General features: G+C 42.7%; 1 protein-coding gene across 2 annotated transcripts in view; it reads left to right on the top strand.

Moving 5' to 3' along the window:
* TBK1 (TANK binding kinase 1) overlaps nt 1-5,114 on the top strand; it is a 52,068-nt gene extending 46,954 nt beyond the window's left edge. The window contains exon 21 of one of the 2 annotated variants that reach the window (XM_040491523.1): nt 4,729-5,114. In XM_040491523.1, the coding sequence (XP_040347457.1) occupies nt 4,729-4,738 (10 nt within the window). In that variant the 3' untranslated portion in view covers nt 4,739-5,114. Of the gene's footprint in view, nt 1-1,843; nt 2,627-4,728 lie in introns of those variants that run through there. The other variant, XM_040491522.1, reaches the window with a different exon arrangement.
* The last annotated feature ends 15,147 nt before the right edge of the window (nt 5,115-20,261 follow it).

Here is a 20,261-nt window from a genome sequence, read left to right as displayed (position 1 = left end):
AATGGGGGAGGGTCAGAGAGAGGGAGACACAGAATCCGAAACAGGCTCCAGGCTCTGAGCTGTCAGCACAGAGCCCGACGTGGGGCTCAAACTCACGGACCGTGAGATCATGACCTGAGCCGAAGTCGGACGCTTAACCCACTGAGCCACCCAGGCGCCCCACTTTTTTTTTTTTTTTTAAGGTTATATATTAGAGAGAGAGAGAGAGCATGTGGGGTAGGGGCAGATAGGATCCCAAGCAGGCTCCACGCCAGCAGCACTGAGCCTGACTCAGGGCTCAAACTCATGAACCGTGAGATCATGACCAGAGCCCAAACAAGAGTTGGACGCTTAACCAACTGAGCCACCCAGGCGCCCCTGTTTATTCAAATGTATATGTGTGTGTGAATTGCCTGTTGGTTTTAAAATCTTTTTTGTATTAGTTTATAGCAATTACATAGTAATTTTTTTTTTTTAGTGCCCGATTTAGTTTCTTTACAACCTTAGCTAAATATCAGCAAGGAGAAGAGACTATTAAGTAATGCTTTTAACAAGCTTTTATACTCACTTTCTTATGTCGTATGACATGGAATCCCCACTGCCCAAAGCAAGTCCCATAAGTCACTTTCCCGTTTTACTTGCAAGTTTATGTAACAATATGGGTGATATGACATGGTGTAATCGTAACTTAAATGTTAAAGGACTATGTACGGATTAGTGCCAGAACTAATAATGGAATCCGGGTCTTGAGCACTGTCTCCACATGGGTATCTCCTTATCACTTTATTTCTTTCCTATCTAAAAATCACATAATACCACCCTTCCCAGCTCAGTTTCCCCTCCTATTTCCTCATTCTATTCAAAGGAACCACCTTTCCTTCTGCTTCTGTGAACATACGTCATTTTAGACACTGTTTTTTATTGCCTTTCGTTAGTTTGGTGATCTTCCTTCAAAATGTTTCCATTTTCCCCCTCTCAGCCTCATCAGACCCCCTTTCCCCCTCACATGTGAGCTGTGGTGATAACATATTATCTATCTTCCTAAGCCCAGGCCTTTCCCATCTGTCATGGGCTAGTACAGCCAAAGGTCTAATCATGCCATGCCACTCCTTTGGCCCAACAATTTCTAAACTCTTCTTACCTAAAAGGTCAAATCTAAATTCATACTTGAAATCCCAGGATATAATCCTCTGGCCAGCCTATTCACTCACCTTCATTTCCCACTAGTCCCCAAAATAACATTCCATTGTAGCAAGGTCGCTTTACTTAACTTTACATAATTTACTCTCCGTTAAGTATGTCTCACCTACTCCCAACTCCTTATCTTCGCTTTTCTAAATCCCACCCCACCAAAAGGAAGTTGTCCAATTGTTTCTAATACTTTCTAGATCACATCATTCAGCCTTTTCTCCTAAGAAGTCTCCCAAGCCACTAATTGGTATTTTTTTCACATATTTATAATAATACCACCGTGTTTCAGTAAAAATTGGGGACATCATAGCTGCTTGAACTTTTTTTTTTTTTAATTTTTTTTTTTTAACGTTTTACTTATTTTTGAGACAGGGAGAGACAGAGCATGAACAGGGGAGGGTCAGAGAGAGGGAGACACAGAATCTGAAACAGGCTCCATCCAGGCTCTGAGCTGTCAGCACAGAGCCCGACGCAGGGCTCGAACTCACGGACCGTGAGATCATGACCTGAGCCGAAGTCGGCTGCTTAACCGACTGAGTCACCCAGGCACCCCAGTTGCTTAAACTCTTAAATAACAGTTTATTCATCTGAAAAGTACCCTATATACTCTTTAAAATGTTGCAGGCCAAATAAATGAATCTTCTGAGATTTCCTGTTTTCTTCTGTGTTTTAGGTTTGGCTCTTTAACCATGGATGGCGGCCTTCGCAATGTTGACTGTCTTTAGCTTTCTGGGAAGTTCGAGAACAGTTTTAGTTTGCACAAGAAAATAATGCTGAGACATTCATTAAATGAGTGCCTCTATAAGTGGTCTCTTATTTCTACAATTCAGTATTTGATGTGGTCATGTAAATATGTACAATATTGTAAATACACAAGAAAATATATAAATTTTTGGCTGCTGTTAAGATGTAATTTTACCTTTTAACATTTATAATTATATGAGGACATTTGACCTCAGTGAGCACTAGAAGAAAGCCATGACTGATATGTTGAAATACTGGAGTAAGGCTAACTGGGTTGTTTCTCCGCCTGCCTACTGGAAACATTTTTTAAATGGAACCAAAATTGTCATCCTTACAAATCAGAAAAGACTGATAGTTGACGGGTTTGTAAGTGATAGGATGGAGAAGTGGCTTCTCTGGGCGAAGAGCAGAACCAAACCACTGTTTTACTAGGATCACAATTTTGGGGGAAGGATAAAGTGACATTATTTCATTTTACAAGGTGCCCAGATCCCAGTTATCCTCACGTCTCTTTAATTTCAGATAAATTATTGAGCAAAATTTTTAAAGTGATTTAATTATTAAAAACTATTCATTTTATTTTGGCCATAAGTGTATGACTGTCATAAAAAATTTTAGGGTTATTTCCACTGTTTCAAGCTGTATATTTCTTGTTTAATTTAATTCTGCTTACTCCATCATGAAAAAATATCAATAAATTTCTCAATTTTAATGTAAAGAATTTGTATTTTTCTGTGTACAACAGTTTGAGAAACAAAAGGTGTCTTTTGAAAGAAAGAATATCGATGGTGATGGTAAGTTATTCTCAGACTGTTGGATATATGGACAGTTTTGTTTCTCTTCTAAGTCTGATTCCAAGTTTAGTATAAGTTCTCCCATAAATGTATACAAATCTAAACAGAACATTCTCTTTGAAAAATCTACCCAGTATGTTCAGCAAGGAATTATTTCTCCAACAAGGGTGTGGTTTTGGTTATGGGTTCTGATTTACCAGATGATTGAAGTGTGCATGTACACAACCTGCGTATCACAAAGATACCACGTCCCAAAGACTGAATAAATTCGACTCCCATGAGCATTGGAAAACTGAAAATGGATTAGGACTTAATTTGAAATCGCAATGCATTATCGTAGTGGAGAATTTTAAGCATCATCTGTATGCATTCTAGACATACATGCACAAGTAGGTAAATGGTCTCTGTCAACCACCTGTCCGGGCTTAGAGTTTGTGGGGGGGGAGGGGCTATCTGTTAAATCCCTCTTGATTTTAATTTTCCATCCGACTATCTGACACACGTGTATTTAATTGTATCATTTTTAAATCTGCATATCACTGAACACCAGGTTATGTGATTCCTTAATATGTTTGCAGATTTAGTTTTCAGCACCTCTGGAAAAGATCTCCAATAAACAAACTCTTGCTGCGGGGACTGAAATTTTAGGAGCTGTATTGTTAAGAGCAAATCCATTCCGTGTTAATATTGGTCAAGAGTTAAGGTTTTATTCCCCATTACAGCAACATGGAAACCAAGCATTCTTGCTTTTTAATATTTTACCTTCAAAAATATAACCCTCTTTCAGAACATTTTAAGTTAATAAATACATGGTGATGCTACTCTGCTAACCTAATAATAACCTAATAAGTTGCATCTCCAGTCTAGTAGTCTTTTTTCCATATTAGGATATATTTTCAAACGGTAGGGATTAATGATATAAAAACGGTATATAGTTAGTGGATTTAGTTTTTCACATAAGTTATAGTTCTTTTTTTTTTTATTATTTTAATGTTTATTTATTTATTTTGAGAGAGAAAAGGCTGGGAAGGAACAGAGAGAGAGAGGGAGAGAGAGAATCCCAAGCAGCTCTGTGCTGTTAGTGCAGATCCCAAGGTGGGGCTTGATCTCACAAATCGTGACATGTGACTTGAGCCTAAATCAAGAGTTGGACGTTTAACTGACTGAGCCACCCAGGTGCCTCAGGTTATAGTTCTAACACCAGAAGAAATAAAAATGAAATAAGTGAACGTAAAGCATATGGGAAAAAAGATATTTTTGAGTAAATAAAAAAGGAATTAGTGGTTAGGGAAGAGATGTGAAAAATAATCCCATAACATCTTCTGGAGTTCCAGGTTCAATTATTTTGGAAACTGCCAAATACTGTATTAGTGGCTTATAGACCTCCTTACACTTTGTCAAGCAGGGTGCCTCTTCTTAGATACAAAAGATCTTTTCCTCAAAATTCTTCTTTAAAATATATTTGTCAGTAAATTAACCAGAAAGAAATTATAATAATCTTGGATTTTTCTTGTTTTCCTGTTTTTGTTTGTTTGTTTTTGAGAGAGAGGTTTCTGAGTGACTAGGTTCACTTTCGTGTTCTATGCTAAAAATAAGTAAGTTGTTTGGAATTAAAGGCACTATCAGTAGGAATAAACAATCTCCACTGAAATATCAAAAATCTATTCTCCTGGGGCGCCTGCGTGGCTCAGTGGGTTAAGTGTCCGACTTGGTCTCAGATCATGATCTCACAGTTCGTGAGTTCGGGCCCCTTATCAGGCTCTCTGCTGACAGCTCAGAGCCTGGAGCCTGCTTCAGATTTGGATTCTGTATCTCCCTCTTTCTCTGCCCCTCCCCTGCTGGCACTTTGTCTCTCTCTCTTTCTCTTTCTCTCTTTCTCTCTCACAAAAATGAATAAATGTTAAAAAAAAAAAAAAGTCTGTTCTCCTTTCAGAATCACAGTCACAATCAGGACTAACCTTTTATTTCTGATTTCACTCCACTCAGAAGTGCCTATTACGCATTATGCTTTGTCTTTCAGGAGGTGTTGAGGGAAATTTACTCAAATGTTTAAAACTGAGAAGTGTTGAAAATATAAAGAAGTTGTAAAACTCTTGTTTTAGCTGGATCCACCACCCTACATCCCACTTTTAAGAAGACTAAAGTTGGGGCGCCTGGCTGGCTCAGTTGGAAGAGCGTGCAAATCTTGATCTTGGGGTCGTGAGTTCAAGCCCTATGTTGGGAGTAGAGATTACTTCAAAAACAAAAAAACTGAAGAACCTGCAAAAGTCTTACACTGTTGTTTTTAGTTGGACTTCCTCCCCACTTGTCACCTAGAGAAGCACTCAAAATCCAACTTCCTAAGGAATACTGAAAATGGGATAGAAAACAAAGACACCGACCTGGAAATAAAAGTTGGTAATAGCATTTGGGTTACTTAGAGTATAAGTCAGCACCAGAAATGTAGTGTGATGTATAAAACATACCCCAGGGGCGCCTTGGTGTGGCTCAGTCGGTTGAGCGTCTGACTTTGGCTAAGGTCATGATCTCACGGCTTGTGAGTTTGAGCCCCACACTGGGCTCTGTGCTGACAGCTCAGAGCCTGGAGCCTGCTTCAAGTTCTGTGTCTCCCCCTCCCTCCCTGCCCCTCCCCTGTTCACGCTCTGTCCCTCTCTCCCTCTCAAAAAATAAACATTAAAAACAAACAAGCACAGCCTAGACGTTACATCAGGATGTTTAGGGACTAAGCAAGCTGTGATAAGCTTCTTTCCGCATAAACAGAAGGCGCAAGGACCAGTGGTTAGACTGGTGTCTTCAGGTGTGATGACGGGAACGTCAGTGCCAGTTGCTTGATAGACAGCTAGACATTGGTGTCTGCTGAGCTAATATGCAATAAGGGCAAAGGTCTAGAGAGAGATTCACCAAAGGGCTAAATTCTAAAATAGGACCCTGGGAAAAAATCTTGTTCTTTTACACATTTCTTGGCTTGTAAGGATCCGTCAAACTTTTTTTTTCTGGGATCCATTCCTGCCCCAGTTTAAAACACATACCGTTTTTTCACTGGAAAAAAATTTCAGTTTGTACAAAATAAAACATGTTTTAATTCGTACAGGGAAACGTGACCTAGGCTATTGCTTTGGGAGGCAGCTTGTTAATCACCACCAAGTCCCACAGATTGCCGCTGAGATTCCCCCGGATGCTGAGTTTAGTGGATACCGGTTACTTTGTTCCTCTGTGAATGTAACTTCTTATGAAGGGGGAGGGGCGGGAGGGTGTGGGGAGTCTGTGCTTAAAAATTACCAAGTGTTACAATAGGTTAGAGTTTCTGAAGCTTAAAACTCTTTCTTTAGAAAGAACATCTATTAATACAGTTTCTAGTTATGAGGGCTAAGGTCTAAAGGACAAACCAAAGGAATGACAGGGGAAGGGGATTTAGGGCTAACAGGTGGTCCCCAGACATATTGGCTGGAATAGAGTTCACAGCCAAAGTGTCATATGTGGGTGTTACTGTGTTTTCCTCATCCATGCATGCCCTCTGTAGGGAGTCATTCTGGAACATGCATAGTTCTAGCTATGGCCACAAGAAGTGACTTCAACAAGACCTTCAGAAGAATAGCCCGGCTCTTTTACTGGTTCCCCAAATCACTGACCTGCTCAAAGAATCGGAAATCCAAGTTGGTCTGGAGCCAAGGTAGAGGTAAGTTTTCTCAAGCTAATGCTTCATTACAGATACTTTTTTTTCTGTTAGTAGTGTGGGGCCTCCCTCAACTATGGAGAAAAAAACAAAGCTCTTAAGGCATTATTTAACATGGTCATTTGAGGAAAAACAGAGAAAATGAAAGCAATTTGAAGGTGAGAGATTAAAAACCATGAACATTTCTGTAATTCCAATTTTATGCTTCATAGGCATGTAAGTTCAGAAAAGTTTTCTAGAGAAAGGTGGAGAATGTTTAGCTTTAAAAAAAAAAGTAACAAAAATAGCTTTTATTTTCAATGAACCTTAATTTGCTTGTAGAATTAAAATCCTTCAGAACAAACGGAAAAGAATGATTAAATGACTGACTTTCTCCTTTTCCTAGAAAACTAAAAAGGTCAATGGACTTTATATTTCTTTGGTTTGGGTCAGTTTCTGCAGCATATTTTAGTCAGGTTTTGGGTTTTGTTTTTGTTTTATAGTCAGGTATTGATGTGAGATTTTAAAACACTTTAAATACACTACCATATAAAGCTCTGCATTTTCTTTATTTTTTTTAATGTTTATTTATTTTTGAGAGAGAGAGAGAGAGAGAGAGGGAGGGGCAGAGAGAGAGGGAGACGCAGAATGTGAAGCAGGCTCCAGGCTCTGAGCTGTCAGCACAGAGCCCAACACAGGGCTCAAACTCACAGACACGAGATCATGACCTGAGCCAAAGTCGGATGCTCAACCGACTGAGCCACCCAGGTGCCCCATAAAACTCTGCATTTTCTATTCAGCCCTGCCTGACTGGAGTTTAAAAGGGTTGTGGGGCGCCTGGGTGGCTCAGTTGGTTAAGCGTCTGACTTTGGCTCAGGTCATGATCCCATGGTTTGTGGTTCGAGACCCGCATTGGGCTCTGTGCTGACAGCTCGGAGCCTGGAGCCTGATTCTGATTTTGTGTGTGTGTCTCTCTCTGCCCCTCCCCTGCTCATGCTCTGTCTCTCAAAAATAAATGTAAAAACAAAACAAAACAAAACAAAACAAAACAAAAAAAAATATTTTAAAAGGGTCAGAGGAGGGGGTAGGGAATGAAGGGAGTAAGGAAGGAGTCCTGGTCTGGTGTCTGAAGCCGGAGCTGGCTTTCACCTTTGTCCTCTGGGGCAGGAGGAGGGTCCAGTACAGCACCTAGAGCAAGGTAAGCAAACTTTCTTTATCAGGTTCCATCCTGCAACAGGATTACGGTTGTGATCACGTGTCCTTTGACGCCCATATAGTTCTGTGTCTTATATGAGTACTTAACATTTTCCCCTTCACTGGTAGATTATCAAACAGAATCTGATGATACAGTCGATGATCTAGAAGCAGATCCTCTCTTATTTTTTTTTTTCAAGTAAGCTCTACACCCAACATGGGGCTTGAACTCACCACCACTAGATCAAGAGTTGCATGCTGTACCCACTGAGCCAGCCAGGCGCCCCCACATCTTCTTTTAACGAAAACATGACAGGGCACCTGGCTGGCTTGGTTGTTTAAGTGTCTGACTCTTGATTTCTCCTCAGGTTATGATCCCAGAGTCATGGGATCAAGCCTCTTGTCCGGCTCTGTGCTAATTGTGGAGCCTGCTTAAGATTCTTTCTCTCTTTCTCTCTCTCTCTGTCCCTTTCCCTCTCCCTCCGTCTCCTCCTCTCCCCTGCTCGCGCTTGCTCTCTCTCTAAAATAAAAACCAAAACCAGAAATGACTGTGATCTATAATCAGGAAGAAAGGTATCTGATTAAGAAACTTACAAAATGTAAGGCCTAGTACATTTCAAGCATGTATTTTCCCTTGAATTAAGATTTTATTTTAGGGGCGCCTGGGTGGCACAGTCGGTTGGGCGTCCAACTTCAGCCAGGTCATGATCTCGCGGTCCATGAGTTCGAGCCCCACGTCGGGCTCTGGGCTGATGGCTCAGAGCCTGGAGCCTGTTTCAGATTCTGTGTCTCCCTCTCTCTCTGCCCCTCCCCCGTTCACGCTCTGTCTCTCTCTGTCCCAAAAATAAACGTTGAAGAAAAAATTAAAAAAAAAAAAAAAAAAGATTTTATTTTATTCTCTTTTACTGTCAAAATAAGTTAAAAGTCCCTCTGTTTATATATATATATATCTCATCCTTCAGATATGGAACAGCATAATTTGGATGTCAGAGCCCCCAGGGAACTTAGAAAAATCATCTTCTCCAATCCCCTCTTTTTATTTTATTTTTTAATTCTATTTATTTTAAGTGATCTCTATACCGAATGTGGAGCTCAGACTCACGACCCTGACGTCAAGAGTCCCATGCTCTTCTGACTGAGCCAGCCAGGCATCCCTCCAATCCCTTCATTTTAAAGATGAGTAAATTACCTCCAAAAGGTTAAGTAACTTCACCTTCCAAAACTATTATATGGGAAGAACCAGAAGTTTATCCTACATCATAATTATTGACCCAGCACTCCTAATTTCTGCACCACAGTGCTATGGGGTGTGCGCATCAGAGAATGTGAACATATAAGCCCTCACAGCATATTTTACAGATAGCCTTCTTTAGTGGGTCATCTATCCTTGGGAAGTTTGGTTATTTATTTCCAAAGCAGAACTTGCTACTATCCGCTTTAGTTTGGAGATTAATAGCCTGTATCCAGAAATCATTTTACTTATGATCTTATAAAATACAGCCTTTTGATGAGATATTACCCCATCCTAAGGAGATTATTTAAATATATGCCTTACAGAATTACATCTCCTTAAAAGCAAGAATTATCTTCTATCCTGTCTCCGATACTTAAAACAGGATTTTGTGTACTGGGCAGTTTAATAACTGTTTGTCCTATTGAATTGACATGAATACAGCCCTGTGGGATCTGAGTTAGATGAATTAAGAACGAATTGACTCATGGGGCGCCTGGGTGGCTCAGTTGGTTAAGTGTCCGACTCTTGATTTTAGCTCAGGTCATGATCTCGCACATATCTGATCTTCGTGGGTTCAAGCCCCACATCAGGCTCTGCACTGACAGTGCGGAGTCTGCTTTGGATTCTCTCTCTCACCCTCTCTCTCTGTTCCTCCCCTACTTGTGCACTCGTGCTCTCTCTCAAGATAAATCGAAAAACTTAAAAAAAAAAAAAAAGAATGAATTGACTCTTAGAAATAAGCTAATCCCTGGGATCTTTCCTCCAACCTTTTATGTAGACTGATGGATTGTGGCCACCTACAAAAGATTGCTTAACATCAGGTTACCTCTTCAGGATTATACTCTTTCTGTCACTTATTGATATCTTATACTCTAAAGGTGCCACAGAAATAAGCCAAGGGTTCCTAACCAACTCCATATGAAAACTTAAATGGTCTCAAGGCAAGGCAAGACAAATGATTGATTTTTTTAATTTTATTTTTCTTAAGTTTATTTTGAGAGAGACAGAGAGTGAGCAGAAGAGGGGCAGAGAGACAGGGAGAGAGAAACCCAAGCAGGCTCCGCACTGTCAGCTCGCAGCCCGAGGAAGGGCTCGAACCCACGAACTGTGACATCATGACCTGAGCCGAAATCAAGAGTCCGTCACTTAACCAACTGAGCCACCCAGGCACCCCTGATGGATCTTTTAGTACCAATAAGTGAAAGCCTTCAAGTAGTAGCTTTATCACCAGGTCACATTGGCTAACTCTCCTTTACTTCTTCTCCGTCTCCCCACCTTAGAAAGCAGTAAATTACACCAAAGCATGAACTAGGAAGAAGTGTAGAAAGTCAACAAATCTGAACTCAGTACATGTCGTAAGCACCTCACTAATGTACGGTCTGGAAGGGAAAGAACAGGGAGGGGCATGTGAGGAAATCCACACTCAGTGGCCTGGAGCCATTTCTAATCCAGTTGAGAAACCTCAGCTATAAGTGGAAACTACCGAGCTCAGGAGCAGGGCTCGGAAGGGAAGAGCCGAGGACCTGGGCGTCAGACCTTGCTCCTTCTGCTGCTGCTGCGGCCCTAAGCAAGTCACTCGACCTCCCTGATGCACGATTTCTCATCTGCAAGATGTATGGATTGGACTTGATCTCAAAGACTCCTTCCAGTTTTCCAGCTTTGTAAATGCCATGACCCTAAGATACGGTAATATAGACGAAGAGCTGAATAGTTGCTGAAGAGAGCAAAAACGGAGGAAGGATTCTTGAAATCAAACAGCATATCGCTGTTTGATTGCCGATATCTGAGACTTTATGTAAAATCCTATTTAAGGAGCTTCCACACCAAATGCACGCACGCTCTTTTTTTAAACAAATACGAGATCTAGACTCTCCATACGTAAGAAGGTGTGAGATGAATCACAGGGAAGGAGGGGCCCCAGGGGGGTCTTTTATACTAAAGACCTTCTCTGGTTCTCCCTGTCACCCCTTTTGCCCCAGGTTTTAGCAGTTAACTCAATGAAATTTGGTGACTGAACAAAAGTCTTAGCTTCCTATAAGGAGGCAGATGTGAGCACATCTGGAATACCCAGAAAACCACCTCCCTCCCATGGAGAAGAGGACAAAGGGGAGAGCTGCTCACCAGATAGCATCCCATTTGTTGCCAGTGTTCCATGGTTCCCTGGAACCCTGGTAAGGACACCCCCCAACCTTGCAAGCAGAAGAGCAAAGAGTAGGGTGTAACCTCCTGGTAGCATTTATTCTGTGCATCAAGAGGACTTCACAAAATCAAAAAGGCCTGTCTTGTACTTAGTGGCTTATAAAAAGCAACCAATTGGGGTAACTGGGTGGCTCGGTCAGTTAAGCTTGATTTGACTCTTGATTTTGGCTCAGGTCATAATCTCGTAGTTCGTGAGTTCAAGCCCCACATTGGGCTCTGCACTGACAGTGCAGAGCCTGCTTGGGATTCTCTCTCTCTCCCTCTCTCTCTCCCTCTCTGTCTCAAAATAAATAAATAAACATTAAAAAAAGAAAATGAAGACTACCCTGACTCTGAGAGAGAACAAGCTGGACACAGATGTACAATTATCACTATCGAAGGCTGGTTATCTTTCCTCCGGGAGGAGAGAGGAGGAACTTTAGATGCAAAAATATATATTTTTTCACACACACACGCAAGAAGAGTTCTTACAGATGATTTAAACAATAACTCGGGGGGCACCTGGGTGGCTCAGTTGGTTGGGCGTCCAACTTCAGCTCAGGTCATGATCTCACAGCTCGTGAGTTCGAGCCCCGCGTCGGGCTCTGTGCCAACAACTCGGAGCCTGGAACCTGCTTCAGATTCTGTGTCTCCCTCTCTCTCTGCCCCTCCCCTGCTCATGCTCTGTCTCTCTCTGTCTCAGAAATAAATAAAAACATCAAAAAAATTAAAAAAAAAATAAACTAACTCAGGCCATACTAACAAAACACCAATACTTATGAATCTCTGAAATGTGGAAGCTGAGGGTAAGAGCCTGCTATCTTCAATGAAGTTGTCTCCTGTCTACACAGCCGAGACATTCTTCCCCGCTGAGGCACCTCTCAAATGAATGACCTCATGCATGTCCACATTCCTCAAAGTGGCCACGACCATTCCAGGTGGTCCTCAGCGAAGTTATGTCAGGACGCAGTGTAAGTTTCCTGGAAGACAAGCCCATGAGAAAGTGGCTGATGGTGGATCAAAAGATACTGCTTCTGAGCATCTCAGCCCTCGACCCTGAAGAAGCCATCCTGACTGTTGACCTAACAATCAATAGCCTGCTGGCCGCCAGAATATGTGAAGAGAAGCTCTCTCCCAAAACAAATTTCTTATCTGCAGACAAGGCTGAGGAGCATTCTTCAGGTTACCCAACGTATAAGATGTTGGATAAGCAGAAAGAGAAAGGACAAGGTGTTAAAAGCCAGATCTTACCAGAAGGTACCAAAGTCTGTTAAAATCCTCAAATCTCGGGAGGTAAATAATAAACCCAATGCTGAAGAGCCTGAGACTGTTCAGAGTCTAGATTCAGTGCAAAGCTGATATAGTCAAGAGACAGACCTTGAGCAGGTGAGGCTCCGGGGTCTCAGGTATGCATGTTATTACTGAGGCAAGGGTCCCACTAGAAGCAACCAGGGTCTTGGGCAAATCTGAAGGACCTCCTACCTGTCCTAGTTCAATTGTCCTAGTTCAGTCAGTTTAGCCTCCTGGAGACCCGTAAACCATACGAGGAAGCCCTCACTCCAGAGCAATCATGGGATGTCTCCCCAAAAGAATGGTAGGTAGGGGCACCTGGGTGGCTCAGTCGGTTGAGCGTCTGACTTTGGCTCAGGTCATGATATCACGGTTCGTGGGTTCAAGCCCCGCGTTGGGCTCTGTGCTGACAGCTCAGAGCCTAGATCTGCTTCGGATTCTGTGTCTCCCTCTCTCTCTCTGCCCCTCCCCCACTCTCACTCTGTCTCTCAAAAATGAATAAACATTAACAAAAAAATTTTTAATAAAAAATTAAAAAACGAAACGGTAGTACGAGATGGGGGAAATGATGGCGGTTAGGTCAAATGTAAATGAAACAGGGTTTTGATGGGCTCAAAGCAGGGCTATGCATAAAAGGATCAGCATCAGGTCTGAACTGCCAAGTGGCCCAACTCCTATGTCTTTGGAAACCACGGGTTAGATGAATATGGAATGTCATATTTAGAAAATCCTTATCTGCAGTTGTGTGCCTGGACTGGGAATCAAAGCTGCCATGTTGTGTCAAAGTGACTTAGACCCTCAAGTGACAAGTGTGATGTTTCATTCTTACGGATCTTACTTCAATCAGCAAAATTTCTCACAGTGCGTGATTTGGGGGCTTTCTCAGGGAACATTATGACACTTTATAGCTGCATGTGAGAGAAACATTAGCATTATCTGTTTATTTTCCCAGACTGATGAATCGTAGGAGAGAGTTTAACTTTGTTTTTAATGTAAGTTTTTGTAGAAATGTTTCATTTTAATTTTTTTGAAATTTGTATTTATTTTTGAGAGAGAGAGACAGAGAGAGAGCAAGTGGGGAAGGTGCAGAGAAAGAGGGAGACAAGAGGATCGGAAGCAGATTCCCCACTGACAGCAGAGAGCCTGATGTGGCGCTCGAACTCATGAACCGCAAGATCATGACCTTAGCCAAGGTCAGACGCTGAACTGACTGAGCCACCCAGGTGCCCCAAGAGTTTAACTTTCTTAGTCCAAACTACTTTGTTCTTCCTATATTTTTCAATAGCCTCTCAATACAATTTTATTTATAATGAAACATTTTAGAGGTAACCTGTCACTTTCATATCCCACCCTTACCCCCAAGCCCCAGAGCACTCTTGTTCCCATATGGACATATTGCTCAACACTGGTTGAGCCTTTATCCTGGAAATTCCCTTTACCTCTTTCTTCAGTTGGATCCCCTACTTCATGAGTCCTATTTCTTTGTTCTTTGTTTACTCCTTCCTTTTAGTGGACAACATCTAGTAGCTTTCTGTAACAAGGGCTCATGAAAGGCATTTCATGTCTCATATGCAGAAATTCCCACAAGGAAGTGCTTTGGAATGGGTCCTTTTAAGGTTATTTATTTAACTTGGGCCACCTGGGTGGCTCAGTCACTTGAGCGTCTGACTTCAGCTCAGGTCATGATCTCTCGGTTCATGAGTTCAAGCCCTCAGGCTCCCCGCTCTCAGTGTGGAGCCCACTTTGGATCCTCTGGCTCTCCCTCTCTTTCCGCCCCTCCCCCACATGCACTCTCTCTCAAAAATAAAACATTAAAAAAAAAAAAAAGATTATTTATTTAACCAGACACTCACTGGGCCTTTTCAAACTGGAAAACTGTGTCTTTCAGTTCTGGGAAATTTTCTTGCAATATTTCTTTGATAATTCCCTACCTTCTGAGTCTTCTATTCTCCTTAAGGTTACCATACCTCTTAGATTAATTCTCACTGACCCTTTCTCTCCCAGGCCACCTCTTTGACTTTTCATCCTGCATTATATCCTAGCAGCTGGTGTGGGCTCCAGGAGGATGGAAACTTGTTTTACTCCTTATCCCCAGTCCCTTCCCCAGGACCAAACAAGTTCTGGACAGTTACGTATAAACCTAACAAACTCTAGAGGGACCAGAATTACTTCTTTTCAGTTTTGGAAACTCTTAATTATATAATTACTTAAGAAAAACAGAAATATTAGGAAATAAAAGGACTGAAAAGTAATGAACGTTGAAACAATGCAATGTAGCCTCTTCTGACTCAGGGCATCTGGGCTAGGCTGCTGTTTGCTTTTGTGTACTCTGTGAAGAAAGACTTGGCTAAACATCATTTGAGAAGAACACAGCGGGGATGTTAAGCTGGTTCAGAGAGCCAACTTCTTCTAAGTACTTTATTACGTTATTTTTAACAAAGACCATTGCTGATTATGAAGTTAATGCTCATCAATTTCATTAAAAGGAACTGAGGGGTGCCTGGCTGGCTTGATACGGTGTGCAACTCTTGATCTCAAGGTTTTAAGTTCAAACCCCACATTGGATGCAGAGATTACTTAAAAATAAAATCTTAAAAAAAAAAAACAACACTGAAGTCTTACCTATTTCAGAAGCTGGCCATCAGAAAATTAGTTCTGGCTGCCTGGGTGGCTCAGTCAGTTGAGTGTCCTACTCTTGATTTTGTCTCAGGTCACGATCCTGGGGTCCTGGGATCAAACCCCTTGTAGGGCTCTGTGCTGAGCGTGGAGCCTGCTTGAAATTCTCTCTCCTTGGGCGCCTGGGTGGCTCAGTCGGTTGAGTGGCCAACTTCAGCTCAGGTCACGATCTCGCGGTCTGTGAGTTCGAGCCCCACGTCAGGCTCTGTGCTGACAGCTCGGAGCCTGGAGCCTGTTTCGGATTCTGTGTCTCCCTCTCTCTGACCCTCCCCCGTTCATGCTCTGTCTCTCTCTGTCTCAAAAATAAATAAACGTTAAAAAAATAAATTAATTAATTAAAAAAAAAAAAGAAATTCTCTCTCCTTCTCCCTCTGCCCTTCCCCTGCTTAAGCTTCTCTCTCTCTCTCAAAATAAATAAATAAACATTAAAAAAAATATGTTAGCTCTTAGGGCAATAGAAATCAGAACAGCATTCGCCTGGCAAGAGATGAGGAGGACTGACCACAAAGGGCCATGAGAGCTGATGGAAATGTGTCATATCTTCACTGGGGTGGTGGTTACATAGGTGTGGACCTCAAAACTTGCCCAGCTGAAAACCGCGTTTCCCTGTCTGTAAACTATACTGCAAGGAAGTTAACCTAGATCTTTATGTCCTCTGAAGAGATTTCAAGTCAGAGCAACGTTGTGGGCGACGTTAGAACCAAACCACCTGGGCTCACCACGTTCCACGTGTGACCTTGGTCTAGTTCTCAGTCTCTCTCTAAGTTGGGGATAATAGCGGTACCTCCCTTGTAGGATTATTCATGAGGCTAGAGTGAGTTGATAGAAATAATGCCTTTAGGGGTGCCTGGCTGACTCAGAGAGAAGAGCATGTGACTCTTGATTTCGGCATTGTGAGTTTGAGCCCCGCATGGGGTGTGAGATCACAGAATGCATTTACATCAGAAACTGGCACAAAAGTACTTAATAGGTGTTAGCTTCAATGTCTGGTTGTAATGGTGCATTCAGAAAGGCTGCTAATTTTTGATCCTTTAAAGCAAAAAACAAAGAAAATTGTGTTGTAGATTTCCGGACTGGAAGTCTAGACAGATGTGTTAAATATGAATGTGGTGTTTCAGGTCTCTGGTTTTCTGTTATTATCCCTGCCAGCTAAAAGAATATTGAGGTCATTACTAAAAAGAGGACACTGGAAAAAAAAGAAACCAAATGATTGGTTGAAATAGGGGGTGTTGGGGCACCTGGGTTGCTCAGTCGGTTAAGCGTCTGACTCTTGATCTCAGCTCAGGTCTTGATCTCAGAGTCGTGAGTTCAAGCCCTGCGTTAAGGTCCGTGCTGGGCATGAAGCGTACTTAAAAAAAAAAAAGAAAGAAAATAGGGGGGTGTAGACTGGAGAGTCTACAAATAAAGTCTTAGAATAGATGGATTTGAAATGTCTATGAGCCCAGCAACAAAAGCAACAATAGGCAAGTGGGACTACATCAAAATAAAAAGTTTCTGCATGGCAAAGTCACTAGAGTAAAAAAGACAATCTATGGAATGGGAGAAAACATTTGCAAACCATATGCCCCATAAGGAGTTAATTTCCACAATATATAAGGAACTCCTACAGCTCAATAACAAAAAAAACCCCACTAACCCAATTTTCAAATGGGCAAAGGACTTGAACAGACATTTCTCCAAAGAAGACGTACAAATGACCAACAGGTACATGTAAAGGTGCTTGATTGACATCACTCATTATCAGAGAAATGCAGATCAAAACCACAATGAGATACCGTCTCACAACTGTTAGGATGGGCGTTACCAAAGAGAAAAAAACAAGTGTTGGTGAGGATGTGGAGACGTTGGAACCCTTATACTCTGTTGTGAATGCAAAATGTGCAGCCACTATAGAAAATAGCGTGGAGATTTCTCAAAAAATTAAAATAGAACCACCATATGATGTAGCATTCCAAGTCTCGGTATTTATCCCTCCAAAAGTGAAATCAGGATCTCAAAGAGATGTTAACACTCCCGCACTCATTGCAACACTACTCTCAATAGCCAGGATGGGGAAACAATCTAAATGTCCATTGACAGATGAATGGATTTTTTTTTAAATTTTTTTTTCTTTTTTCAACGTTTTTTATTTATTTTTGGGACAGAGAGAGACAGAGCATGAATGGGGGAGGGGCAGAGAGAGAGGGAGACACAGAATCGGAAACAGGCTCCAGGCTCTGAGCCATCAGCCCAGAGCCCGACGCGGGGCTCGAACTCACGGACCGCGAGATCGTGACCTGGCTGAAGTCGGACGCTTAACTGACTGCGCCACCCAGGCGCCCCATGAATGGATTTTTTAAACTGTGGTACCTACATGCAATGAAATGTTATTTCACCTTTTTTTAAAAAAATTTTTTTTTCCTGAGAGAGAGAGAGAGAGAGAGCTAGTGGGGAAGGAGCAGAGAGAGAGAGGGAGACACAGAATCCAGAGCAGGCTCCAGGTGCTGAGCTGTGAGCACAGAGCCCAACACGAGGATCAAACTCGCAAACCGTGAGATCATGACCTGAGTTGAGGTCGGACGCTTAAATGATCGAGCCACCCAGGCGCCCCGAAATGTTATTTCACCTTTAAAAAGAACGATATCCTGCAGTATGTGACTACATGGATGAACCTTGAGCATATTGTACGAAGTGAAATAAGGCAGTCACAGAAGGAGATTCATGGTTCCACTTCTGTGAGGTATCTAAAATAGTCAAAACTCAAAGATGCCAAGACCAGAATGGTGGTTGCCAGGGGCTTGGGGGAGAGAAAAAGTGGGAATTGCTCATCAGTGGGCACAAAATTTCAGCTATGCAAGATGAATAAACTCCAGAGACCTGCTGTAAATTGTCCCTCTGGATAACGATACTGTATTGTACACTTACCTATTAAAAGGCTCTCATGTCAAATGTGTTTCTCACAATAAAGTAAAAAAGATTTCTAGAGTTTATTTCAGTAATCTCTACCCTCAACATGGGGCTCAAACTCATAACCCTGAGATCAAGAGTCGCGCGTTCTACTGACTGAGCCAGCCAGGCACCCCTAAAATTAAAATAAGTAAATAAATGTTGAAGAACCCAAAGGAGCCAGAGTCAGTCATTCTTTAGAATAAGTGGAGGTGGTGTCAAATGCCTAAATGTAGGGCTCCCAGTTGCAGCCTGCTGGTGAAAAAAGTCTACAAACGGGAGCAGGTACGTAGACTGAGCAACATTCGCTGCGTTCGGCCAGAAACAGCCTGCGGGATCATCTGTAGACGTGTGCGGAAGACGGATACCTCCCCGGTGCAGGAGCTCCCCGGCCATGGCCCGAAACGATGCAGAGACTTTTGCCTCCTGCCTCACCCAAGGACGAGACCCAGGACCCGTTCCTTGCTGCCTCCAGTGTTGGGGACCAGCCCCCAGTAGTCATGCTCAACCGTGCCCCATGCTGGATATGTCACTCACACAGACAGGCAGGACTTGGGGGGTAGAGCGACAGGGAGCTGAGGAACGCACTTGGGTGGAGACACCTGTCCTCCACTCCTTGGACAGTGGCAGGAGACCGACATCCCTCCCGCGAGGCTCAGATTGGGGTCCCAACCAGAGGATGGAATTTCTGGTTTTCCCTCACCTCCCTGCTGGCCCACATGCCCCCCTTGAGCATGTCCTCGGTGTCAGGGGAGTGTACTAATAAGACAGAAACTCTGAAAATGAGTAAATCTGCTCAGGCCAAAATTAAAGTCCAAAAAGTCTTTTAATTTGGAAAGTCCAATCCTAATGTAATGCAGACAAATGACATGTGGGCCCTATAAGTGCACAAAGGGAGAAAAAGCAGTGTCCATGGACGTGGGAATTGTGGGTAATATTTTTCTTCCTTCCATGTGTCTTATGTTTCTGTTTTCCAAAGTTTCACCACTCTTTGGATCACAGCTCTGTGTCCGCGGCCTCTACTGCAACACCGCACATCTTATTCCCCGCCCCATTTTATTTTGACCAAAGAAGGAATCAAGGCTCAAAGCCTCAAAGAAGCTTAATACGTTGCCCAGATCCCTCAGCTGAAAAGTGCCAGAGGCAGGGGAAATGAATTTTGGCTACAGCTATGCCTGAGTTTGAGCGCTCCCCCCACTTTCTTGGGCCTCTTCCCCCACATGGTGGGAGCACAGGCCTTCCATTGTTGGGCTGATTCATCGCTAGAAGAGAGGAGGAATCTGTGAAATTATACAAAGCTCAGCTTGTGAAGCTTCAAAATTTTAATTTCACACTTACAAGTTCTTTGGAAACAGCAAACTTTTTTCGGAACACCAGGACGCGTGAAAGCAAATGCCTTTGGCAATGCATTGTGTTTCCTGTGACACGGTTTTCCAGATAGATCTGGTAAGTTCCAAGTAGAGCACCTTTGAAAATACCAAAAAGTCTGTGACAGGATAGATCTTCTCCAGGCTCCATACTATTCTTTCTTTTCTTTCTTTCTTTCTTTCTTTCTTTCTTTCTTTCTTCTTTCCTTTTGTTTGAGAGCATATAAAATAAAAACAGCAATTGCAACAGAACTTCTGTTCTCCAGATGTCAACTCTATTATTTTCGTCTCAGCTCCTGCTGGGGGACGTGGGGAGAAATTGGCACGACCTGTCTTCAGCTTCTTTTAGGCACCAAGGCACCAGCACCGTGGTAGGGCTGTGGTAGGGTGTGTTCAGTGCTGTTGATGAAATACGTGTTTTAACATTTTTTAATCCTCGTCCCACCTCCTTCTCCTCCTCCCCGCAAGCCCAGCACGCGCACAAAAGAGCACAAACATTTATGCACACATGTGTACAGCATCTAATTAAGTCTCTTGTCAAGAGCACTTTTAGGTTTGGCCACCATCAGATGGTTTGGATGATCTGCCTTCTCAGACTTTGTGCCAAGGGAACGGAGAATGCATTGGTGAGAAGGCTGTGACAGCTGGGTACCAGGAGTGCCAATCCAAGGCGTTAAGTGACTGGCAGTCTCCCCCCTCCTACCCCCAAAATTATCTTCTTGGCTGTGATCTCCAGAGCCATCCACATACCTGGTTTTAGCTAAAAAGGCTGGGAATACAGAAGTTTCTCTGCACTGGCAGGGGTTTAAGATGTAAGAAAGCGTACAACCTGATAATCTGGTTCCCTGCAAAGTGGGGAAAGGATATGGTCCCCTCCGTTCCTTCCTCCTCACTGTTCTGGGCTGCTGAGCCCCTCTGGGAATCCAGAAACCGAGCGTTGCTTCTAGACCCTCTACATTCCGCAAACCCAGGGTGTCAACATGGCAATGGCACAGTGCCGATTGATTTCTGGGCAAAGGAAGATGCCGCCCTATTCT

This window comes from Herpailurus yagouaroundi, unplaced genomic scaffold (genome assembly GCF_014898765.1).
Source record: "Herpailurus yagouaroundi ecotype Mexico unplaced genomic scaffold, PumYag 182, whole genome shotgun sequence".
NCBI lineage: Eukaryota > Metazoa > Chordata > Mammalia > Carnivora > Felidae > Herpailurus > Herpailurus yagouaroundi.
The sequence above is the reverse complement of the archived record's forward strand: the minus strand, read 5'-3'. Positions and strand labels throughout refer to the sequence as shown.